General features: G+C 40.6%; 1 protein-coding gene across 3 annotated transcripts; it reads left to right on the top strand.

The window, feature by feature from the left end:
- The first annotated feature begins 901 nt into the window (after positions 1–901).
- Positions 902–25,147, top strand: LOC146583519 (uncharacterized). Of its 3 annotated transcripts, XM_085272747.1 has the most exons (10): positions 902–1,026; positions 4,130–4,516; positions 12,254–12,373; positions 16,842–16,898; positions 18,822–18,968; positions 19,083–19,250; positions 19,479–19,607; positions 19,965–20,310; positions 20,388–21,111; positions 22,483–25,147. In XM_085272747.1, the coding sequence occupies exons 1-10, from the start codon at positions 981–983 to the stop codon at positions 22,516–22,518; spliced, it is 2,160 nt and encodes a 719-aa protein (XP_085128873.1). In that variant the 5' UTR covers positions 902–980; the 3' UTR covers positions 22,519–25,147. The 3 variants fall into 3 exon arrangements, with proteins under 3 accessions (XP_085128873.1, XP_085128879.1, XP_085128887.1); XM_085272753.1 differs by lacking the exon at positions 16,842–16,898; XM_085272761.1 differs by lacking the exon at positions 19,479–19,607.
- The last annotated feature ends 1,259 nt before the right edge of the window (positions 25,148–26,406 follow it).

Genomic DNA, 26,406 nt, shown 5'->3' with positions numbered 1-26,406 from the left:
CCGAGAGAAACACACATGGAGCGCTGTAGTAGGATGAATACATTAATGAATAAAACAATACCTTTGATTTCTAAACACTAGATGGCAACGTAGAACCTCCCAAAAAGCTGTGTTCATCAGCTGATAACCAAAATAACCTGCACTTCCGTTGTTATCATTAAAGTGATTACTGAGCTTTTAACTAAGGGTGGGAAAGGGTGACATATTTTCAACAGCAACTTTAATTTTATTTTACTCACCGTGGTTAAGACTTCACTGCCGCCATCCATTGTTGCAGACGCTGGAAGGAACTGGGAGCCTGTGTAAAGCTGCACAGCTGATAGTGAATATGGCAACATTTGAACTTCAGAATAAAATTACAATCGGTCAGTGGTGAAAATCTTCCCTCAGTAACATCTGAGAAGCCATGGAGGTGATCTGCTTTTTTATCTCAACACGTTTTACTTCAAAATCTCACAATATAAAACTGTTACAGGATATTAGATATTAAAAATATTGAGTGATTACAATACAACACCAGAATAATATATTTTGAAAAAGGTGGTTACTACTGAATATTTTGAATATTTATTATTATTTTTACATAACCTAAATACTGAGTGGAGTTTGGAACTTCGTCTGCAGTCGGTGAATAAATGTATAATGAACTGAAAATCTTGTCTAAAGTTATCATTTATTTAATGTAATGTAAATTTGTATTTATATAGTCATATAGAATGCTCTCCATGACACCCTGAGTAAACTAAAATAAATACACTACCGAAAAATGTTGGCTTAACTGGGTTTTTATTTTTCGAAAGCAGTTTCCGGAAGTCGTCTTATTTTGATAAACTTGCCGGAGGTTCCGCTTTTGTGGAGACGCCGTCCCGTTAAGTGCCAGTTAACTGGAGCCTGGATACGGATCAGGGGCAAGAAGGAGGCGAAGAGAAGACGGCACTGGTCAGAAAACAGTTACGAAATTCAACTCCAAGATTTGGAATATGTTGTCCTCCCATGAGTGCTGGATTGTTACTGTTTTTCTGGCAGGTAAGAAAGAGGAGCATTAAAAAATTCCAATGTGATTCCCGTGCGTGTACAGCGCTGCAACAGGTTGTTTAACTGAGATTGGAGTAACGGTAACGTAGTCTTTGTGGATAAGTAAGGTGCCCTGCCTACTTTGTGGGATAATGACTCTATGTAGTGGGGGGAGAATTAAGCATTTAGATGCAAACATTTCCCCTCACGTTAATAGTCACATCAGTTAACCTTTAACTTGGGTTTTAATGCTTGTAGGTCCGCTGAGCTAGCTGAGCTGCAGTCGACTGTTTGTGGGCTTCAGTCATGTGTGAATGATCCGACCAGAAGCTTTAAAGGAGGCTGTGGATTAGGAGGTCTAACATCAGACACGTTTACTGGGTCTAAATTAGAGACAGAGAAATCCCTACAATACTTAAAAAAACAAACAACAAGTAAAAATGTTTACAAATGACAAGTAAAACTAGAAAACTGCAGTTCATCATTTTTATTTATGTCCTGATCCATGCAAAGTGACTGTAATCAGGAGTGTGTGGAATATTCCATAAAACACCTACATTCTTTGTTACAGTTTATGTAACATGTTTATGAAATTTATAGTGCTATATAGACACACTGGAGCTGCCAGCTATAAGTACATGTTATGTGCTTTAAAGTTGTTTTTTTAAAGTGCTATCTTTAATCAAACCGACATATATATTAATTATATTAATTAGGGGTACCAACATTATTGACTATGACTGGAGAACAGCTCTGAAAGAGTAATGGCAAATCATTTAAGAAGCAGATTTACAGATTTTTAAGTGCCACATGTTTTCATCCTATTCTTTTCACATGAAGGCAACACGTTTGACCGACAGCAGGACAAAACATTTGCTAGCCACTCCCATCTCCTCAGTACTAATATCCAAAACACAGAGCCCCTCCTCTGACTTTTATTTTCTCATCTGGAACAAGAAAGGCTCTGAAAACTTAATAAAGCCAGGATGACCCCACAGTCTGTGATCCCGGAAAGAGCTGACTTGTGGGTTTGTTTGTTTTTGGGCTCCAGTTCTTAGAAATCAGAGTGAGGTTCCCACCTGAGGAATTTATGTTTCAGCAGACTTTAGTTTGAGTCAATTCATTGCTTCATTTATTTAAAAACCTAAGACTTTTACCTGAAAATATGAGCTGATGATACTAATAATAAAAATAAATTAGAGGACAACTTCAAATATTCAGTGTACAGGTATTTAAAACAAAGAAAATAATCATTTTAAATCTGATAAACCAGAATATCTTTCGCATAATTGAATTAATGGTAAATACATGTAAATAATGTGTCATTTGATTTTTGGTTGATCAGCTAACCAAGTGGTCCCCAAGCATTTTGCAGCATGGTGAACTTCTGAATCCAAAAAAGTCCATATCAGTCAGCTGACTAATTGTTCCTGTTGTACTAAATAATGTAAAGTAATGAAAATAATGTAAATAAATTGTACTAAGCCATTGTTTAACATTAGAAATCTCAAAGTTCTCCAAAACCACAGTAGATAAATCAAATCAATATTTGGTGTGACCTCCCTTTGCCTATAAAACAGCATCAGTTCTACGTACACTTGCACACAGTTTTTGAAGGAACTTGGCTGGTAGGTTGCTCCAAACATTTTGGACTAACCACAGATCTTCTGTGGATGCAGATACACGAAGAGACATCCTTCTGTCTCTTCATGTAATCCCAGACACACTCAATGGTGTTGAGATCAGGGCTCTGAAGGGGCCATACCATCATTTCCAGCACTTCTTGTTCTTCTTGACGCTGAAGATAGTTCTTAATGACTTTGGCTGAATGTTTGAGGTCGTTGTCCTGCTGCAGAATACATTTGGGGCCAATGAACAAAAATGTATATTTCTGAAAGCATTCTTTGTTTACAGCATTTTTTCACACCTGCCTAAAACTTTGCGCAGTACTAATAGATTATTCTGTTGTATTCTCTTCCAAACTGAGCGATCTTTACACACAACAGCTTTCACAAGGGTGGTATGCTTTAATTGAGCTTCAAAAGATATATGTGGGTATGTTGGAACTCTGGTATAATATGAACATTTGTGTAGTGTTTCTGTTGCAGTTGTTACACTGCTAGTAAACACAACACCGTGCTTGCCCTTGCTGTAGCTTGTTGCATTTTGGATAAATTCACTCAGCTCTCTCCCTCAGGAGTGGGCGTGCTTCATTCTCAGTAACAGAATGAAAATAAAAGGGCCGGGTCTTGATTAAGCCAAGTCCCCTCCCTCTTCATTCCTACCTCTGCCCTTCTTCGCTGTTCCAGTCCTCCCACAGCTTGGCTTGACACATATACACAAATGCGCACATATGTTCTTGGGCGTGTGTGTGTGTTTTATTTCACATGACTACCTCTCCTGTGTAATGTTGTTAGTGGACTGTCGATCCCAGGCCCACCTTCATCATGTGACCCTGAGTAGCACAGCTTCAGATGCCCCACAGCAACATCAGGCCAGCTCAGAGTCAGATTTCACTGAGCTGAAGCAACTCAAACCAACACACACGCTGCTTCATTTCATTACAGCTAAAGGAGGAAAGAATTCTTGGGAATTCTTTTAAGTCTGCTGGTATATCTAGATGACGTCATTCACCATCCTCTGGTAGCATGTTTTTCAGATATTTTTAAACTCTGCAAACAGGAGCAGGTGTCTCTTCAGGGCTCTATTCAGTATCTGAATCATTGTGTTGCTGTCTGCAGTGGTATTCCTAAAATAGTGAGGAGGAAAAACTATCTTTTAACAGAAGAATCCTCTAGCAGACCCAGGCTCAGGGTTCCATTTGCCATGGCTGACAGAGTAAATTGGACAAAATGTAACAACATTGTAGTAGCACACTGGGGGAGTGAAACGAGGTGAGTGAAGAAGAAGTGCTTAGTGGTCTCACGTGAATTCCCGCATTACAGCCTAACTGTAAGCTTAACCACAAAGGAAAGGTTTCAGTCTAATCTTAAAAGCAGAGGGAGCGTCTTCCTTCTGAATCCAAACCGGGAGCTGCTCTGCAGAGAGCTGTCAATGGATTGTTTTGAAGAACATCTCTCACACTTTACTAAGCCTTCATCATCTTCTCCCACAGGTGTCTTCCCTCCATCCAGCTCCGGCGTCCAAGTGTTTGTGAGAGACGAGAAGAAGTATGCTGTGCTGTTCCAGTCAGTGGTTCTGCCGTGCCAGTACACCACCGTGTCCTACCAAACCGCCGTGGTGCAGTGGGTCTACAAGTCGTACTGTCGCGACCGCACCAGGGATTCATTTAACTTTCCCGACAACTTGGGCGGAGGTCTGGGTGGAGGAGGGCTGACAAGCGGAACGGGAGGAATCAGCAGAGGGTACGAGAAGGGGATGACAGCCAGCTACCTCGACTGCTCTGACAACAGTCGGACCGTCCGAACTGTGGCTTCCATCTCTGGTTCCTCAGTCACATTGTCAGAGTACTACAAGAACAGAGACATCTCCATCATTAACAGTAAGCGTCTGTGGCACTACCTATGGTTGTGTTTTATTTTCTAAGATACAGTGGGGCAAAAAAGTATTTAGTCAGCCACCGATTGTGCAAGTTCCCCCACCTAAAATGATGACAGAGGTCAGTAATTTGCACCAGAGGAACACTTCAACTGTGAGAGACAGAATGTGAAAAACAAATCCATGAATCCACATGGTAGGATTTGTAAAGAATTTATTCGTAAATCAGGGTGGAAAATAAGTATTTGGTCAATAACAAAAATACAACTCAATACTTTGTAACATAACCTTTGTTGGCAATAACAGAGGTCAAACGTTTACTATAGGTCTTTACCAGGTTTGCACACACAGTAGCTGGTATTTTGGCCCATTCCTCCATGCAGATCCTCTTGAGAGCAGTGATGTTTTGGGGCTGTCGCCGAGGAGCACGGACTTTCAACTCCCGCCACAGATTTTCTATGGGGTTGAGGTCTGGAGACTGGCTAGGCCACTCCAGGACTTTCAAATGCTTCTTACGGAGCCACTCCTTTGTTGCCCGGGCGGTGTGTTTTGGATCATTGTCATGTTGGAAGACCCAGCCTCGTTTCATCTTCAAAGTTCTCACTGATGGAAGGAGGTTTTGGCTCAAAATCTCATGATACATGGCCCCATTCATTCTGTCCTTAACACGGATCAGTCGTCCTGTCCCCTTGGCAGAAAAACAGCCCCATAGCATGATGTTTCCACCCCCATGCTTCACAGTAGGTATGGTGTTCTTGGGATGCAACTCAGTATTCTTCTTCCTCCAAACACGACGAGTTGAGTTTATACCAAAAAGTTCTACTTTGGTTTCATCTGACCACATGACATTCTCCCAATCCTCTGCTGTATCATCCATGTGCTCTCTGGCAAACTTCAGACGGGCCTGGACATGCACTGGCTTCAGCAGCGGAACACGTCTGGCACTGCGGGATTTGATTCCCTGCCGTTGTAGTGTGTTACTGATGGTGACCTTTGTTACTTTGGTCCCAGCTCTCTGCAGGTCATTCACCAGGTCCCCCCGTGTGGTTCTGGGATCTTTGCTCACCGTTCTCATGATCATTTTGACCCCACGGGATGAGATCTTGCGTGGAGCCCCAGATCGAGGGAGATTATCAGTGGTCTTGTATGTCTTCCATTTTCTGATGATTGCTCCCACAGTTGATTTTTTTCACACCAAGCTGCTTGCCTATTGTAGATTCACTCTTCCCAGTCTGGTGCAGGTCTACAATACTTTTCCTGGTGTCCTTCGAAAGCTCTTTGGTCTTGGCCATGGCGGAGTTTGGAGTCTGACTGTTTGAGGCTGTGGACAGGTGTCTTTTATACAGATGATGAGTTCAAACAGGTGCCATTCATACAGGTAACGAGTGGGGGACAGAAAAGCTTCTTACAGAAGACGTTACAGGTCTGTGGGAGCCAGAGATTTTCCTTGTTTGAGGTGACCAAATACTTATTTTCCACCCTAATTTACGAATAAATTCTTTACAAATCCTACCATGTGGATTCATGGATTTTTTTTTTCACATTCTGTCTCTCACAGTTGAAGTGTACCTCTGGTGCAAATTACTGACCTCTGTCATCATTTTAAGTGGGGGAACTTGCACAATCGGTGGCTGACTAAATACTTTTTTGCCCCACTGTACATTCAGGTCATACAGCAGCACTTTTTTGTGGCATAACAGGCTGAAATTGAGCTCACCAGCATTATAAAAGGAATTACAGCACGCTTGCTTGCAATTGGCAAGGGCTGCAAAGGTAAAATAATGTCAGAACGATATTTTCAGCATCACAGATTTCCCTCAGTGCATTGATTCAGTCTTATGTTCTTCTTTCTTGTTTTGCCAAGCCTGGCAAGGTTCATAAAACCCACAGCTTGGGCACAGGCTCACCTTTCTCTCAGATTCCTTAATACCTAAATATCCAAAAGGAACAAGTCAGATGCTGCAACATGTGGAGTCTATTAACCTGTTGCTAAAATCGGCATACTTTTTAACACTTTCAGTTGTTCTGAGTGTGAATACTTTTTCAAAACCATCTTTTCAGAGATCAGCAGAGATGTAAAATACATATATAAATATCTGAACGCCGTGTATACAGGATTGTGTGTAGTTGTGTGTGCCTGTATGTGTGTGTTCTTGTTGAATACAGAGAGGTAGTCTTGTGTGCCAGCCTCAGATTTATGAAGCTTCTTGAAGAACTGGCCTTCTCTTCACGAGCCAGGGCTACAGACAAAAGAAATGGTTTTCACGCTGTTCACTTATTCACTCTGACCTCTGACTCCTCCCTCTGATGTACCTCAATGTCCCGCTTTTAGTTTCACTCTCTTGATCACTGGACATCCCACCCTACCAACAGTCACTTCTCTCAGTGTAAGGCTCTTTGAGTTCTCTTCTTCTCTTCTTGCCTCTTTCTGTCCCCACTCCACCTCCTATAACGAAACAGGTCAGTGTTGTAAATGGGCAAAAAAAGTGAAAAATTTCAACCTTGTTGCCTTTGGAGTAGGGTTGCAAAGGGGCGGAAAATTTCCGGTAAATTTCCGAAAAGTTTCCGGTAAATTTCCATGGTAAGTTAAGCTTGGGAATTTTGGAAATATTCCATATTGGAAACTGTCCATGGAAATAATGGGAATTATGGAAATTAATGGGAATTTAGGAGAACTAACTGGGAATATATTATTTCCAAGCATAAATATAAACAGAAATCATAAGAAAACCTCCATGCAAAATGTTTTCAACAGATATTTAATTAAACAGATTTATTTGTAAGTACAGTAGAATAGAACACGTTTCAATAACTTGTTTCATGGATGAATAAAAACAGAAATGTTGAGTTCAATATTACCATCCCCTAACCCCGCTCATTCAAAAATGCCCCCTGTCCAAAAATCTCCACAAAGTCCCATTCAAAAGGTTAAATGAAAAATGCCACTTATCCTCCAAAACGTCCCATTAAACATTCAAATCTTCCTTCAAGCAATCCTCTTTTCTCATTTTTGCTCAGTCAATAGACTCTTCCTGGACCTCATCATCATCCAACAACATGTCCACTTCCTCAGCATCCAACTCTGAGTCTTCCTCTTCAGTGTCACTTTCCAGCTTTGTTGAGGATGGCTCTGTGTCAGGCTCAAAGAGCCGTAGGTTTGCCCGAATGCCGACCAGCTTTTCCACTCTCACATTTGTGAGCCTGTTGCGAACCTTTGTGTGGGTGTTCCCAAACAGTGACCAGTTGCGCTCGGAGGCGGCTGATGATGGTGGGATTTGGAGGAGGATGGAGGCTACAGGTGCAAGGGCCTCAGATTCACATAGTCCCTTCCACCAGGTGGCTGCAGATATGTGCTGGCATGACTGCCATATTCCATCCCCTTGCCAAACTGCCTAGAACTTTGCCTTTATCGAGACCCAGGTGGTCAGACATGGCTGTAATGACCGCATAGGCACCGTTGATCTCTTCCCCGGAAAGTATGCCCTTGTCATATTTGGGGTCCAGCATGTATGCTGCTGCATGCACTGGCTTCATGCAGAACTCCCTCCGCTGTTCCAATGACTTGACCACAGCCGTTTCCTCTGCTTTCAGTAGTAGGGAAGTGGGCAGAATTGTCTGGATTTCTTCTTTGAGTTCTGCAAAAAGGCACTGGACATCTGACAAGATGGCACCATCCCCCTCTATCTTCGCTATTGCTGCTGCAATAGGTTTGAGGATTTTCTGACTGCTAGATACTCTTTCCCAGAACACATCATCCAAGATGACCTTCTTGATGTCACTGTCGATGCCTACAGACTGGGATATGGCCATCTCTTGCAGAGACTCCTTTCCCTCCAGAAGGCTGTCAAACATGATAACAACACCACCCCATCGCGTTATGCTGGGAAGCTTCAGTGTAGTACTCTTGTTCTTTTCCTTTTGCTTTGACAGAAATGTAGCGGAAGTTACTTGTTTGCCTTTAACATATTTCAGAACTTGCTTCACTCTCTTATTCAGAGTGTCCATTGTTTTTAGTGCCATTATGTCTTTTAGGAGAAGGTTTAGTGTATGGGCTGCACAGCCAATAGTAGTTATATGAGGGTAGGTCTCCTCCACATGTGCCCAGGCAACCTTCATGTTGGCTGCATTGTCAGTGACCAGTGCAAAAACCTTATCTGGTCCAAGGTCATTGATGATCACTTTTAGCTCATCTGCAATGTATTGGCCTGTGTGTCTGTTTTCCTTTGTGTCTACACTCTTGTAGAACACAGGCTGAGGAGTGGTGATTATGTAGTTAATAATTCCTTGTCCCCTGATATTGGACCATCCATCAGAGATGACTGAAATACAGTCAGCTTGGTCAATGGTCTGTTTCACCTTTGCTTGAACTCGACTGAACTCTTCATCCAGTAGATGAGTAGACAATGCATGTCTGGTTGGGGGAATGTATGCTGGTCGGAGAACATTCAAAAATCTCTTCCAGTACACATTGGATGTCAGCATCAGGGGTGAGCCAGTTGCATAGATTGCACGAGCGAAACACTCATCTGCGTTTTTCTGGCTAGTGTCATCCATAAAATCAAAGAATCCTCTGATGCCAGAGGGACCAGGAGCTGATGAGTGGGTATCTGACTCTGATACAGCTGAAACAGATTCATTTTCCCCTTGAGTGGAATTCCTGGCTGCTGCATGTGTTGGGCCTTGAGGAATTTTTTTGCACTTTGCAATGTGCTGCTGCATTTTTGTGGCATTCTTCACGTACGTCTTATCACAATACTTACACATATATACAGATTTCCCTTGTACATTAGCTGGTGTAAAATGTCTCCACACATCAGATAGCGCACGTGGCATTTTTCTGTAAAATAAAACAAGAGCTTGTAAAAATGCTAATGCAATGCAAGAGATCGTAATAATACAATTGCAATATGATAATAAACAGATATAAATAGTAAGGCTAGCTAAACAACTGGAATGATCTTCAAAACAAAACAACCAAATGAGGAAGCTAGCATCTTCTTTATGTTATACTAGCTATGGCTTATTTAGCATCTAACAGATGCTAGCATTTTATTTAGCATCTAACAGATGCTAGCATTTTATTTAGCATCTTATCAGATGCTAGCATTTTATTTAGCATCTTATCAGATGCTAGCATTTTATTTAGCATCTTATCAGATTGCTATCTACCAGATTAATACATTTTATGTGATATTCACAATTTAAACATTTAATGAATATATTTTCCCATAATATCATCAAAACTTACCTCACTTGTTAAGTCCACAGGCTCAAATGTGTGCCTTTAATACTCTTTGTCCTTCAGGCTCAAAAGTGTGGTCCATGTGTACATGTGATGGAGGCATGCACAGTGCCAGTAGGTGGTCTCAATAGCCATGCAGCAAGCTTGTGCTCTGTACATGTGATTAAGGAATGGCATGGATATTCAAGTGTATTTGAATTGCATTTGTTTGTTTTTGTCAATATTATGCTAAAATATACTTTCCTCAACTATATTTAAGTTCCCTAAGAAGAGCCAACCTTCAATTTTGAAAATTCCCACTTTATTCCCATAAATTCCCGTTAATTCCCGTTTATTCCCGTTAATTCCCGTTAATTCCCATGGAAAGATTCCATCTTTGAAAATTCCGGGAATTTTGCAACCCTACTTTGGAGACGCCCAGTCATCCATTCCCATGTAATCCTATTCAGGGTCCCAGGGAGGTTGGAGTCTGTGCCAGCATGGACTGGGTAGGGGGTGTTCTGCTAACTAAATGGCGTACATTTGGCTCTGTGTACATTTGGCGCACACAGTCTAAAGGAAATTATAACATACTCTGAAGACAGCAAGAATTAAAAGAAAAGAAAAGGAGATGTAGTTTTAAATGAAAAAAAGTAGTATTAAGTAGTAAAAGTAGATTGTATTCCAGACTGGTGGCAGCTTGTCTCTCCTCCCCTTCCTCAGTTAGCAGGAAAAGGAAGTGAATTATACAACCCATTTCCTGTCTGTATTTATATGTCAACCTCCTCACAATAGAATCATTGGACCAACATTGTCTTTTATTTTGACTCCTGAGCCAAATGGAGCAAAGTCTGCAAGCTAGTCATGTTTATGCACATGGCTCTCCCTCTTTACATCATATCACCATCATATTACATCTTACACCAAACCCACCCTCTTATTTGGTGTTCTAGCTAAGCTCCGTGATTTTCCTCAACTGTGACAATGGACAATGACATGTTCCTTTTATCACTAGATTTCTATATGTAACATACAATCACTGTTTTTTTTATTAGGTACACCTTGCTGTGCTGGGTTGGACCCACTTTGCCTTAATTCTTTGTGGCATAGATTCAGCAGGTTTCTAGAAACATCTCCCATTCCACTGAATTGAGATCTGGTGACTGTGGAGGCCATTGTCATGTTTAAGAAACCACTTATTATATATTTGAGCTTGTTGACATCCTGGTACAGGTACATCATCCTGTGGGAAACAGCCATCAGAAGATGGGTACATTGTAGTCATAAATGGTCAGCAGCAATACTCATGTTGGCTGTGGGGTTTAAATAATGCTTGGGTGGTACTGAGGGGCCCAAAGTGTGCCAAGAAAACATCCCCATATCATTATACCATTACCACCAACCTGTACTGTAATATATCTATATATACAGTATTATAGATATCTGTATACCTATATTATTGCTAATATATATTTGTGATATATCTATAGTATGGCTAAAGCTTCTGGATGGATGCAAACTGCATTTCGTTGCCTTGCACCTGTGACATGTACAATGACAATAAAGTTGAATTCTATTCTATTCTATTCTACTGTTGATGCAATGCAGGATGCAGCCATGCAGCAGTGTTGTTTATGCCAAATTGTGATTGCTACCATCTGAATGTGGTAGAGAAATTGACAATAAGCAATCTTTTTCCAATCTTACCGTTCAACTGAATACGCTACGTCCAAATGAACAGAATCCACTTTTTGGGATTTCCTTACCTGGATGATTGAACATGCATCGAAACATTAAATCACCTTTCTTTCCCACTGAGTTGTCTTCATACCTAAATGCACTGAGCTGCTGCCGTGTTATTGGCTGATTTCTTAGTTTTGTAACAAGAAGTTTAACAGTTCTACAAAATAACGTGGCTAGTGAGTGTAGACGATTAGCTTGGACCTTTAAATCCTAACTGTATTTTGCTCTTTTAATGTGTCAGGGATTTTCAAATATGCTAAATGACATTTTTCTGAATCCTTTCACAGTCATGGAAACATAAAAACAAATAACTTCATACATTATCCTGAGCTCACAGACAATATACTGAAAAACCTAACTAGCCTACACATATCCCTGAACTACTTTGCTACGCAGACTGTGAGACCGGCCTTATTGCCCAACATCAGTGGCCACTTCACTAAGAGACCATTAAGTGGCTGAATAGAAACAAACCTGCTGCCAGGCTCTGAGATCTTATTGAAAGCTTTTCCACAATGGCAGTTAGCCTAATTAATGCTTGTGGCATTCAATGAGATGTTTTATCGGTGTAATGTGTGTAGTACTTTGTATCTGAGTCTTTGAACTTTGTAGAAATGCAAACAAACAGGGAAGATTTATTCAGGGTAATAATTCCAACCATGCATCATTCACGTGCTTTTGAAAGTCATGCTTTTTTTTTATTATTATTATTATTTTTGATTCCAGAGTGCCAAAAATTGTAAGACACTCGTTTTTCTTTCAACTCCCCCAATTCAGAGGCTGACCTGAGGATAGGAGAGGTCCAGTGGGGAGACAGTGGAGTATACATCTGCAAAGTGGTCATATCTGATGATCTGGAGGGACAGAACGAAGCGTCTGTGGAGCTTTTGGTTCTTGGTGAGTTGCTTGTAATTTACATGGAATTTTTAAATGAAAGATAAGAACTTGCAGTCAAAACTAAGAAGTGTCATAATTATTGATGTAACCTGCAAATATATGTAGCTTGTAAATCAACTGAAACACTGTGTTAAAAGTCATTGATTTCACAGAAATTTGTACAATGTTAGACTTAAACTAAGTCCTTCAGCGTCACTGTGTGTCTGCACACGTGTGTATTTTGAATGTATCAGTAGAGTGTTGTGTTACAGTAACAGTGTACTTGTCTTTGTTCACTTACATGTTACCAGAGAAACTGTTGAGAGGCTATGTAGCTCTTGGTGCCTTAAAACACTCAGGCTGAACTTTTGTTAGGCTGCCACTCAAAGACTTATGTGTATGCACAAAAGAACACAGTCTCTCTCACACACACTCACACATACACAGAGGTAATCAGCAGTAAGCTTTTACAGTTTCCTCTTGATAGAGTGAATTCCACTCCATAGTTGTGTTACAGGTTCCATAACTGTGAGTTTTCACCCTGATGTGATAGACCCTAAATCCACCATGGTGCTTAAATGCTATATTTTCTGGTTTTAGTGTAGCTAATATGGCATGTGAAGCGCTTCTTGTGTCTCCATAACAACAGTTGAGGCCACAGTGAATGGCTGAAGGCATCTTTTGTCTTTTGAGCAAATGGGTTCACAGCAAAGAAGACAGGGAAGATTTAATGATGTGGAGGAGGGTCGGCAGAGCACAGTGATAGACAATAGATGAGGGTGATGCTAATGTGGGCCTTTGAGAGCTCAATCCTGTAGCCGAACAGTCTGGTTTTAAATTTACAGTCAGAAACAATATGGTTCTGATACAAAATGCACAGAGAGAAAATAATTCAACAATTTTCTGCTGCTTTTCTGGGTCAGCTAGACTTCCCTCTTTTGGTCAAGCTCTGCTAGTCCACGTTTCTCATGTGGTCTCTTTTGGGACTTTGATATTGGTTTCATTTTTCAGTTCCAGGTGTTATCACTGGGCAAGGACGTGTTAGCTAACATTAGCTAACATCTGAAGTAACATATTGTGTTGATATTTGTAGTTTTCCCCCTTCAGATAAATTTTGACCAGACAAGTTTCATTGGATAATACAGGCTTTTCTGACTAGTGTTGGCTTACCCGCTAACACAGATAAATTCTCTGATACCCGCAGCCGGCTTGCTCACTAACGTTGTTGCTGGCAATCCACTATCTAAAGCCATGCCAGTACTACTTTTGTCATTTTTTCTAAAGAATTTGTGTTGTACTTTGAATCAACCACTTCACTGATTAGTGAACTCTATTTTAAAACTGCTATCAGCTTAAGAGCAGCAGAGAAGGAACGAGGTGAGACACTGGGTATAAAGTATAAGTGTCACATGGTTGGATTTTTACACAAAGTCCGGCCTCCATCCTTAAAAAAGAAATCAGTCCATAGACTATAAAAGGCAACTGAGAGGGTTAGGAAAGGTAGATATACAGTCTATTTGGATATTTACAAAAATAGCATCTAAGAAATTCACAGTGCACATTTACGATGGAGTATTAGGTCACATTAGAAAAAAAAAAGAAGGAAAATCTACTTTGAGAAAAAAGTCGAGATGTGAAGATTACAGTTGTTGTTTCAAGACAAACTGCTGCGGTTGCTATACCCGCTGAGTTAGTGAAATCGTACTTCAGAATTGGTTTCAGTAAAAGGAAGGAAAGAATTTCTCTTTTACCTCATAAACACAGTGTGATGATCAGTATGAGGACATTGAAAAGATGATCAGTAATATATTTATTTTTCTTAATCTGGTCCTAATACTTATTGATACATATTTAATGGCCTAAAATGCAAAGATTTGAATTATTTTATTGTATCTAGTTTATACATATTAATGGAAAATTCTAGATACATGGTTAGTGTGATAGACTGATCTCTTGAAGCTGTTCAGACAAGTTTGATTTAACCCTGACTATAAGCCTACAGGAAGGAAGGGCTCAATATTGTCTGGTTTTAGTGTGTGAAAACAGCCCCAACATATAGTCTCATTTTCCCCATACATTTAATCTCTGAAGGAGATGTATATATGGCTTTGTTAAACGGCACCTATCAGGATCGCATGTAGGGTCAAGTATGCAATCCCTGCATATCTGAAAGAAAACCTTGGTTTATCACCAGTCTTCGGGCAAATTCAGGATTTAGTAGAAGCTGGACAAGTGCTATGCTTCAACAGCATGAGAATCACAGAAGACAGCAGCAGATAAAAACAAAAATTGCAGCGGTCTGAAGTAAAGCGATATAAATGTCGACATCGTTTTTAAATGCAATAACCTTAATAGGTTTTTTCTGTTTTCAAATCCAGCAAAGAACATGTATAGCCTACTAGAAAGATATTAAATAAGGTATGTGCACTGTCAGCTAGAATCAGGCCAAAGTAGTCCAGCTTGCACCCTTTCCAAACTGTTTTTTTATACTTACCACTCCTTTCCTCTCTTTGCCAGAATGACACACTCAGCAGCAAAATACCAGTGCTTGTTTGTATCACACACTCATATGCTGGCTTTTTCACTTGCGCACCCAAACCAAACACATTCACACACATTTCTGCACCAGCTCGTGACACAGTTCCTCTCATGTAACATGTTGTATTCAGACATTTGTTTGACTTCTTCTTTAAAAATGTGTTAAGGAACATTTGAGAAATTTAAAAAACAACTAGTAAACTAGTATTTATTTTTTATCTTGATATGACTTTGAGTGACTGAATGTAGTGTAAAGCGCTTTGGGGTCCTTAGGGACTGACTAAAGCGCTATACAAATGCAGGCCATTTACCATTTACTTTAATCTGTCTAACCCTAAATTTAGGGTTAGACAGATTAAAATGATCTAAAATCGATTCAGTGCAATTCAATTTTATTTGTATAGCACCAAATCACAGCAATAGACATGTCAAGGTGCTTTACATTGTAAGATCCCTACAATAAATTGAAGAGAAACCCACCTCAAATGACCCCTTATGAGCAAGTACTTGGCGACAGTGGGAAGAAAAAAAACCCTTTTAACAGGAAGAAAACGCCAGTGGGACCAGGCTCAGGGTAGGCAGCCATCTGCTGTGACTGGTTGGGGGTGAGGGGAGGAAGACAAAAGGCACAAACTCTATATGTAATATTATCGACAACACATCAGCCTTAACATGCATCACCAAGCACACTGCCATTTTAGTGGAAAACATTAAATTAAATAAAGAGTAAAATTGTGCAGTTAGGCATCTAACGTATGTCTTTATTTCACCCCAATAAACAGTGCTAATAAAGCTGGCCTGGGATTAATGTAATTATTAAGTTCTTGGAAGAAAACTTTTGCTTAATAGGTAAATTGTTTCCAAAATGTTACAAACACAGCATAAGAAAAGTAACTGTATAAATAGGAATCAGTAAAAGAAGAGCCATCTGGAGTTCAGATTTTAGATGACATTTTTAGTGTTTTTTGCTGTAGCAGCGACCTCAACAGCCAATCTTCACCATTTGGTTGACCTGAATAGTTGGAGTAGTTTGGCATTTCAGGAAATACTTCAATATTTCAGGTGCATCTTTCAGCACTATGAATGAAGATATTTATAGTTCTTGAAGCTAAAAGCTACGTGATACACTTAACCTTTCTCTAGTAACTTTTGTCGGCTTCTATAAAAACAAAGTCTCATTGACTTGGCAGCTATAGTGATGAGACTCGTTCAAACTCCAGTCTGTTTTCGTTTTTTTTCAGCAGTCAGACAATCAATCTTCTAATCAGTTGATTTGAAATGTTTCTAGAGCAGGGACCATAAACTGTACGCCGAGGGCCACATACAGCCCACTTTGATCTTAAGTGTGTCAGATCAGTAAAACTTCCATTTCTGTCAGTGTAAAGATGTTTAACTACATATTTAATCCCTGAGATCTAAGAAAAAGACATGTCATTTTAATAGTAAATCTCAGCTTTTCACCGTAACAATAAATGCTGGTGATGTGTAACAAAGTTAAAGCTCTGGTAGCTCTTTTCTGTCATTTAATTGTTTATCTTTGCTACTTTGGTGTGATATGAAAAGCCGTGGGGAAAGTTTATATCACTAATAGAGGCTGTAAAACATTAAAAATACAGTTTAAAGTAAAAGATTTGGATCTTCCTTCCTATTTTCGAAAGTTGTCTTGTGGACTGGATTGTTGTCTCTGCCAGACCAATTCAGACCCCTAGGCCTTATGTTTGACACCCCTGTTCCAGTGAAAAACCACAATGTCCTCTCATGCATGCTGTTTATCTGTCTATTTTCATTCCTTCTTCGTATTTTGCTCTGTCTTTCTCTTAAATCACTTTTAATGCATGCATGCCGCTACTGCAATAACTTTCTTTGAATCAGTCATTTCAGTTTATATCAACTCCATTGCTTCTCCTCTCTCTTTCCCAATCTCCTCTCGTCCACTGTGCTCTCTCTCCAGGTTTCTCAGGTGTTCCTGAAGACCTCCTGCCAGACTTTGATTTGAAGATAATGCCAGGTAGGGGCTTAGTGCATTCCCCCCCTGCACCTGCTTTCTTTCATTCATACTAACACTGCTGACTGCTCAGACTATGAATATAGGAACTATGTAGATGAGTTTAAGAATAAAAAAAGATCACTTTTTACACCATGTTCAGTGGTTCCTGTGCTAATATTGCCTGTAACACTGTCTAACCCAGTGACTGTTTTCTACAGTCAATGGTCTAACCTGTTCTTCACCCACAACATCTAATAATGCAGCAAGTGCTGGTGATTCACCTTCTTTTAACTCAGAGACTCATCCACACCCATCAAGTAATGAGCTGGTCGTTGCTCCCACTAAGATGAGCTGCTCTGGAAAACAGCTATTATGGTCATTAAAGTTATTTGTGGTTGTGGTCAGCAAGTATTCCCACACCATTCGGATAATATCCAGTCAAAAACACAGTAATCTAAAGGAGAGGAGGGCTTTATGATGCATCGGATTCTTTTGTATAAATGTATAAATGTGCAGATTGTATGGAAGCAACTCCCAGCATGACTTGCTGTCCACGATGACTCCCACAGTGTGCGTGTGTGTATCTGTGCGTGTGTTAAGGAGTCATTACGGTTCCAAACGATATCACATAACAAGCAATTTGGTGGTAGCAGCCAAGCGTTCAGTAAACTGTCCTTTTCCTTCCTGTAGCAAAAACAGGTTTCCTGCACATGAGTGTGTGTTTTCTTCTGGTGTCCTTTAGTTTGTTTGTATGAGAGAAAACATCTTTAGTTTTATATTGTTAAAGACTTCCTTATCTGCGCTCGCCTTCCCTTTCCTTTGCCTTCCCCCCAGACAGATACATGTAGGTTATCTCTTGTACTCACTTTATCCTTCTCTCCAAAGCTGTGGTATTTAATAACAGTTTGTACAATCATTCCTTTTTCCTGTAACTCATATTCCAACTAAGATGTCATTTGTTCCCATTTTCCTATCCAAAAACAACCCGACAAGGTTAATAAGTGCAAGAAAATCTACGAAATCTACGAGGGGACATAAACTTGCAGCTTTCCAGCCTTTTGTTCCTTTGTGATGTCCCAGTGCGCTCCAGTTCACTTTTCCTTTTTCCTGCTTTGACAGGAAATACATCACATTAAAAAATGGTAGAATTAAATCAGGCTACACACAAAGTCATAGATGTCAGTGTTTTACCTTATAGAGAAATGCTGCTTTAGTGATTAAAATAAATCTGTTAGCATGACTCCTTGGCCTGCAGTTGTGATGAATAAAAGTGTTAAATAAAATAAAAGTTCTGAATCTTCTGGTAGCTCACTGGTCAGACTGTCCTGTAATTATAAAACAGAGTTCTGTTAATTCACAACAAATGTTTTTGTCTTACCGAACAAACCTCCCCTGCCATTTCTAGATACAAAGTAAGTAGATACTAAAAAAACAAAACCCTTTCTGTCATTTAATTGTTTTTCTGTTACTTAGTTACTTTGGTGAAGTATGAATGTAGCCAAAGCTGAGCTAAGAAAACAGTTGAAAGTCCAATATGTATGCTCTCTTTCACATTTACCAAAGCCATGCACTGGGGCTGGATTGGAGCCTGTGCTGAGCCAATTTTAGTCCCTACCTTTTTTGACACCCCTGCTTTAGAGATTATATAAACACGGATGAAGAATAAAGGTTGCTGCTGATAATAACATTTTTAGCCTTCAGTTTCTCTCAGCGTTACATTTTACGGCCATTGTGTTTATGAGCAGGCTGCTTGAACTGTTTTACACTACTTTTTCATTTTTAAAGGTTTTTTGTGTTTTGTTTTTACTCATTATTTTTCACGTGGCATTCTCAGAATACAGTATGGCTCCAGAATGATCAAATGAACCTGATCCTGTATCAGTGTGCTGAGTAGGACATACGTATTTATTTATGTGCAGGATTTTGTGCTGTGTGTGCTTGCAGAGTGGGTGTTTGTGGTGGCAGTGGCACTTGGCAGTGTGTTATTCCTGCTCTTGATTGGAGTTTGTTGGTGTCAGTGTTGCCCTCACTCCTGCTGCTGCTACGTCAGCTGCTGGTGCTGCCCCGACACGTGCTGCTGCCCCAGACACTGTGAGTATGAACACACACTCAGAAATGCACAGGTTTGTGCTCGGAGAACTGACGCATGTCTGAACAAGATTATATTTTGCTTTTTTTTCCCTTCTTCTTCTTTTTTTCTTTAAGTGTATGAGGCAGGAAAAGGTATAAAGACAACCACCTCCTCACCTCAGACACCTCCCTACCCACCGTATTTCGTCTCTGGTGTCCCAACCATGGTCCCAATTGCTCCTCCCTCTCTGGTGGACAAGATATCTTCAGTCCCCGGCTCAGATGGGACCCTACTCACAGCAGGTGGGGACTTACTCGTGATTACCTGATTGCCATGTGTTAACTATATTTTTTGTCATTTGAGCTAGAAAAAAAAGGTTAAAAGAAATGTAGTCAGCCCGAATGTCCCTGTGATAAACTATTTGTTATTTGTTCAGTTTATGGTAAAGTAGAAAAACACCAGTATGGTCCTCAAACTAATAAAACACACATCCAAGTTCCCTTTCTGATGACTCGAGTGTGTATCTGCAGTGCCCGTGCACGCTGTAGGGGTTCCCTACCGCGTGCCTTCACCTCAGGATCAGGATTCTCTCAGGGTGCTGCAGTATGTAGAGAAGCAGCTGGCTCACTTCAACCCTGCCAGGTCCACCAGCCACCAGTGTAAGCCTCATAAACCTGCTCTGTGGCTTTACTGTACTACTAAAGTGTTCTGATGCTGTCTGCAGCTTTGGTAGTGTCTTTTATTTGTTTTTGTCTTCTCTTGGCATGACTCCCTGCACTCAGCAAATCTGCCTTCTGAATTTCCTCTAGTCTGGATGTTATCTAGTTGCCGTTTTGCATGCCTACTTCCCTGAAAGTGTATTTTTTTTAATGACTCTCACTTCACACTTAAGGCAGCTTCTTTAAAACCTTGATGTTCTTCATCTGCAGGGTCTTGTTCTGGGAGAAGGGCGCTTTTAATTCATTTTTTGGCAGGTGTTACTTATTTGATTAATTCATTAATTTTGTTCTATCTAGCCTGTGCCCTGTCTGAACTGAGCTCCCTCCATGAGGGAGAAAGTGGCTTCCGCCAAACATATCGCAACATCCAGAAGAACGCTCTGCCAGCCATCCCCGATCACGACACTCAGCCTGAACCTCAGCGCTACCGTGAAAACCGCAGTCCGGAGCCACAGAGTTACCGCGATAATCCCCCATCTCCCCACCATTATCATGATGACCCTGACCCAGAGCCTCGCCACGTACGGGACGAGCCTCTTCCTCCGCGCCGATACAGCGATGACCCTCCATCTTCGTCTCAGTCGCGCAGGCCCGGACAGAATCAGCGGCAACAAAACCACAACAATGAGGAAAACCACAACAGGTGGAGGACTGTCTGAATACACAGAATGCCTTATGCAGAGATACAGGCGTACACTTAACTCATGTCGTATTTTACAGGTGGAACCCTCGCTCTGAACATCTTCAAAGAAAAACATACCGAACTGCAGGGCGAACCGGCTCACTGGACGAGCTGGAGGAGTTTGCTGCTTGTTACAAGCAGAGAGGAGGCAGAGGGGCAGAGAGGAGGGACGAAGAACAGCGAGAGTATGAGATGGAGCATCTGGAGTACAGCCGATACCCTTCTCACCGAGTTGCCCCACCTCAGCATTATCACAGTAATGAAAATGAGGTTGAGGACATCAGCGACCGCGAAGAGCAACCCAGGCGGATCAAGAAAAACAGACATGACATCAGCCCACTACCTTCACCCAAAAAGAGGAGGGACACGTCAGATAGGGAGCGCACTGTCCCACCTCCTCCCACAGCAGGTCCACCTTCAACTTCTTCTCAAGAGAAGGACTATGATGCTACCTTCCTCAACAGCCTGCTGGAGCGTAAAGCTAAGTTACGAGGGGTTACCCAGGGGAGGACTGGGGCCCGGGGTGATGAAGATTCAGACACACCCTCGAAGAGCAGCCTGAAAAAGAGCAGCGGGGAATCCAGTCGGCACTGCAGTCGCTCACCTAGTAACAGGCCCGACGCAGATTTGCTGCCTCCTCACACGGAGACAGAGCGAGTAAGAACTGACAGGTCGTCACCAGGAAACACTCACTCCCCTCAGCCGCCCGTTCATTCCTTAGCGAGTCACAGAGAAGATCCCAGAAACAAGTCCAGGAAAGTGGTGAGTAACATCGTGAATTACTGGGATTGTATGCAAATTTAAGGATTTAAAGTATAGAGTATATATTCAATATATTTTCTTGGTACTGGTGTGTAATTAATGAATACAGACTAGAAAAATGATAACACTAGGCTAGCTTCAAATCACTAAACACCCAGTGCTGTATTTCCCCATTGTTTGAGGGTGTTTCCAATAACGTGCACTTGGCTAGGAGCCCACAAAACTGTTGAGGAACTCATGAGCTTAGAGATCCTGTACAATAGTTTGAGGATAAAGTGTCACGTTAACAAGGGCAGTCGAACACAGCAGCCACTTCATTCTATAAATAAAGAAATAATTGATCATTCTGGTTTTACGGATTAGGTTAAAGTTCTTTTCAGTTTCTAGAAAAAGTGGGCAGAGCTAAGCAGAGCTTCATTCTATAGCTATAGCTTTAGCTGCTTATCTTTGGTTAGCATCTTTAACATTTTCAGCTTGGTAAAAGTGAGGGTGTCTCATTCGGTTTGTTGTTACAAACGTTTTCGTGGTGGTTGTCCCCACGGTTTACTTTGGGAAACTTTGTGTCTTCGCTCACAATGAAGAACTCGCTAATAGCCACAACCCCATGCTAGCAAAGTTTGGCTGCTCATAGCATATGGCTGGGAGTATGCTACCAACTATTTGTTCACCCTGCTGTGCGCCTGTTGCATTTGCAGAAAGTCTTGAAATGAGACACACTGTCTGACTCCGGTCCCTGGCCGGTCGATTTCTGCACCTCAAATAAAGCCAACAGTATCTAAAATATGCAGAAATTGCTAATGTGGACTTGCAACTTTTTAGGCCTCAAAGTTTCCGTGCGACCTGAACTTGAAGAAAGCTCTAGTTGAATTATACACAAAAGCTAATGTATTTTATAATTGAAAATACCTCATATTAAAATGTCTTCTTCAGGGAACTGGCTGGGAAAGAGTTGAAAAAAGGTTTGTAGGCCTGTAGTAAGTGTTGTTGTTGTACCTTTGGCAGGTCAGGTTCAGATGCTACCAGAATGAAAACTAGGTAGAAGATTCTGTTCTATCTCCAACTCCACTATAACAATAATAACTGGTTGTCTCCTTACTCACAAACCTGGGTCAAAATGTTATATTGTGTCAAAGACGTCTTCTACAAAACACATCGATTAAGAAGAGTCAGTGTTTTGACCTCAAGTAAGGTCTTGAAACGAATCTTCAAGTGATCTCACAAAAGAGTTGAAGGCACTTTGTCCCAGGTTCCACTTCACCATAATAACCACGTTTGGCTAATGTCCACTCTCTCTTTACTGCCTCACACTGTTCAATAAGATATGCTATGTTGTTGCTTTGATCATTTACACTTTTTTTTTGTCCTCATCAGAGCACTCTCCTCAGCCGAGACTCCCTTATCGTCTGATGGACTTCAGTCTTCAGTACAGACTGAAAGCGTTGTGCAGCCTTGATGCACTACAGGAACTGCTTGTCAGCTGATAAAAGATGACAAACTTGGATTCATAAAGATAACGTCAAGGACAGCAGACTGTGGGAGAGCTGAATCAGTACTGATGAGTGAAGACAAGGACAGCAGAGGCACCCGAGATTGTTACTCAGCTGCTTGTGATGTCATGGTGAAGTCACTGGCTGTGTGTTATGTGGACTAAGACTGAGCTAATGCGTGCAGGGGGTATGACCTGGACCGTTCCTGCGAGCAGTGTGCTGTTGGTCTCCCCTTGTTCCTGTCAGAAAAGGCTCTGAAGCAGAGAGATTTACGTTACACTTTCAGCACAATGCATGCATTCATTTCCATCTGATGAGTTACGTGAATGAAAAAGAACTGCTGTAGCATGACAACGGTATGACAGCACGGTTGTTGTAAAGGACCGCTGTGTCATTCTGTAGTATATTCAGGGACTAAGGCACCTTAGTCAGAAAGCTTCTGCAGCAGTAATCAGTATTACCAAATGTTTACGCTTATTTATTTTATGGGACAGTGGACATTAATGAAACGACAGTGTTTATGTGTCAGAGCTCAACAGCTATTGTGGATCCATCATCTGAATACAACTAAAATGACCAAAGGAGGTAAAGCTTTTTCTACTTAAAATAAGGATGAAAATAGGAGAAATAAGACAGTGCTGACAATGTGCAGCAGCAATCTGAAACAACACAAACAATTAAAGACTGTCAACAAGTTGCCCCGTAGTAGATCGAATGCAGAAGTGATACTGACTAACAAATTCTTTAAACGCTTTAGCTTCCCTCTCATCAGAGCTGAGATAAACACACTGTTCAGCACCAAATCACTTAGAGGCACAGTTAGTGATTAGATGGTGGACATAGTGGAGGTTCTCAGAAGTTAGAGAGGAACAAAGCAGAGCTACACGAGAAGAATATCTGACATAAATTCCAAATGAATGGTAACTTGTGGTAACTTCGACTGATATAGTCACTTATACAAATGAGGTTTGTAATATAAGGTTTAATTCCACGTAGCAACATGTATCAGCTAGAAACGTCTGAATTGATTTAGTTTCGTATGTCTATTATTAAAAGTTTATAGCAACAGGATACCTCAGAATGGGCCTCTTGTAGATGGTTACAAATGTGAGCATTAAGCTGTCTGCATATAATCTGTAAATGACCTAATATGACAGAAATCTATGCATTTTAAACATTTTAAAATACCTGTTAAGTCTGGATAAAAAAACTGTATTAAAAAGACAATGATTTTTCATCACTGTGTGAACGAAACACCCTGAAAAGAAGTAGAAGCACCAGAAGAGGCCTAATAATCTGTTCCCAAACAGCAAAAGTATATTTTGACGGTGAGAAATAAGAAATGGTTTTGAAAATCAGTCATAACTGATAAAGCTGCACTGACGCAGCACTAAAGTAATGAAGGTGTGGACTAACCTATACTGACCTCTGACCCAAATATGACCCACATTTGCTGTAGCATTAGCAGCGGTGATGCAGTTAACCCCAGTGCAGTTTTGTAACATTATCACTAATGACGGGTATATATTTACATGATACATGCTAAAACATGATTCCCATCAAAATATTTTAATATACAACAGTACATGACAAACTGAAACTGTATGAAATTAGTGAAAAATTTGGGAATCGTTAATGACCCCCTCCCCTCGCAAAGAAAAACGACAACAACAACTTTTTTTTCCACTGTATGAATCCCATTGGAAATTCCCCCCATATTAGTTTTAGAGATTTAATCATAGGTCAAGATTATTATGCGACAGTAACATTACTTTGTGGAGCTTTCCCTCCTCTAATAAAAACATGTTACAATTTATAACTAAAAGTTACATTTTGTATTGTCTGTAAACATTTAAAGGTATTGAACTGCAATTTGCCTTTGAACGATTTTTGTACTACACTTTTGTACGGAACTCTTTGTGCACGTGGTGTGTTTGTGTTTAAAATTTGTAAATGATCTTGTGTGTGTAAGCACTCAAGTGCGTACATAAGATGAAGTCTGTATTTCACCATAATTCAGCCATTGCTTATCAATGCTTAAACCAACTCAGTGTTATCAGCAGCCACACACTAAGCGTGCTTTATGGAACGGTCATATCAAATATTTTGTTCTAATATTACACTGTCCAGTAATTCATGGCTCCCATGTTGGTGACATCTGTGTAATTATTTTTTTAATGGTTGGTGGAAAAATTCTCCCTTTGTTTTCTCTTGTGTTTGGTACAGACAACTCTGTGTGCGGGAGTTAGCAGGAGCGAGAGAGATGACTCTTTATTTTTCTGTTAAGGAGACAATGTGTGATTGCGTATGACTCATATCTTTGTTCATTGTTTTAATCACAGACTTGTAGTCTTGACTACACAGCTGGCTCGACACTCACATATCGGGTCTTCCAGCTAAGCCGCAGATATTGTCCCTGTTTGTCGCCGACATACCACATTTGTTATAATTGCAGACAATAGGTTGCTAAAGTGCCTAGTTGCAGGGTGGCAAACATTAAGGCCAGCAGTGTTTGACTACGCAGCAAAATAAAGTCCGCAGAAATAAAACTCCAGGGTTTATTGAAAGTTCAGATTATTTGTTTTAAACTGCAGAGACATCAGTGGAATGAGGGTGTTTCTCTATCATGCTGCTTAGTATTTCTGTTGCGTCGGTATGCAGACCTTACTGCCTTTACTGTGTAATTGTAGTTTCTACTTACTTTTGTGGATAAATATTTTAAACCTTAACCAGAACGTTGAGATTATAAAATGTTGTCCATCTAAAAACATGTCTGTGTAAACAAACCAATAATAGCCATTTATTTGTTTCCATACTAATCAACACATCATCAAATCTATAATCCTGCATAAGAAATACTTTAATTGGAAGCTTTTTCTTTCTTTTTTTGGGTTTATTTTTGTTTGCGTGCCAAGCCGACGTCAGTGTGTTGCGATTTCTGTTATCTGGCCACACCTCCAAAGGGAAGGTTTAGCAGGTGAGGAGCAGCCAGTCAAAACAAAGGTGGCTTTTAAGGAGGGGCAGCCTTGGAGATCCAAGACAGGTAGAATTATGCTTAGTTTGCACTATTACACTTGTGTCCGTTTTCATTAGTATTTGCCTACAGAGAGGGGCTTTCAACCACTGCAGATATGTTCCCGTTGAGTCCTCCAAAATCCCAGCTGCACATCGCTCAATCTAGATGAAGCACAAAAAGACCATCAAAGACCAAAAAAATAGAACATGAAGGGTACAAGCAGCGGCTGCTGTAGACACTTTTCACTTGTTGTATAACTTCATTCTTCACCATGGGTGGCTGATGGACCAACAACAGCACAAGCAAGATTAGCCCACTGACTGGTTGTACCACATATTTTTGATGCAGTTTGACTTTCTGCCCACAGACTGCCACCACTGAACCATAATGTTCCCATAACACTGTGATTGCTGCATAAAGGTTCAGTACAAATAAATAAATAAGAACTGAACAGTAGAACTACTCTGGGCCAAAGAATGAAATGTTCCCCTTCATGTCTAATTCTTTCTGATAAAGACTTAAAAAGAAAAAGACTTACTTAAAAGTGGCCGTGTAGCACGTTTACATTACTGTTGCACTTTTACCCAAGTGAAAGATTTGGATACAATTTGTAATTACTTAAGATATTAATAGGAAGGAAATAATTCACTTTTTGAGCTATTATTCTGTGAGTTTATGTGAGCTCCTTCACTGCATGCTTGTGATGGGAGGGTTCAGTGACCACTCACAGCCTGTGAAATGTCAGGAATGCTGTTGAGCAACTCTCATCTGTAATGAAGCATGGCTGCAAAG

This window comes from Mchenga conophoros, linkage group LG1 (genome assembly GCF_057382185.1).
Source record: "Mchenga conophoros isolate Kocher_MC1m ecotype Shallow Benthic linkage group LG1, M_conophoros_male_GT1.1, whole genome shotgun sequence".
Lineage (NCBI taxonomy): Eukaryota > Metazoa > Chordata > Actinopteri > Cichliformes > Cichlidae > Mchenga > Mchenga conophoros.
This window is presented reverse-complemented; position numbering and strand designations above follow the sequence as displayed.

Bases quoted from the DNA above. Each gene is read 5' to 3' on its own strand.
- LOC146583519 (XM_085272747.1), top strand. From the start codon at position 981: ATGTTGTCCTCCCATGAGTGCTGGATTGTTACTGTTTTTCTGGCAG. The intron at 18,969-19,082 runs GTGAGTATGAAC...TTTTTCTTTAAG, and splicing joins GTGCTGCTGCCCCAGACACT to TGTATGAGGCAGGAAAAGGT. The intron at 19,608-19,964 runs GTAAGCCTCATA...TGTTCTATCTAG, and splicing joins CAGGTCCACCAGCCACCAGT to CCTGTGCCCTGTCTGAACTG.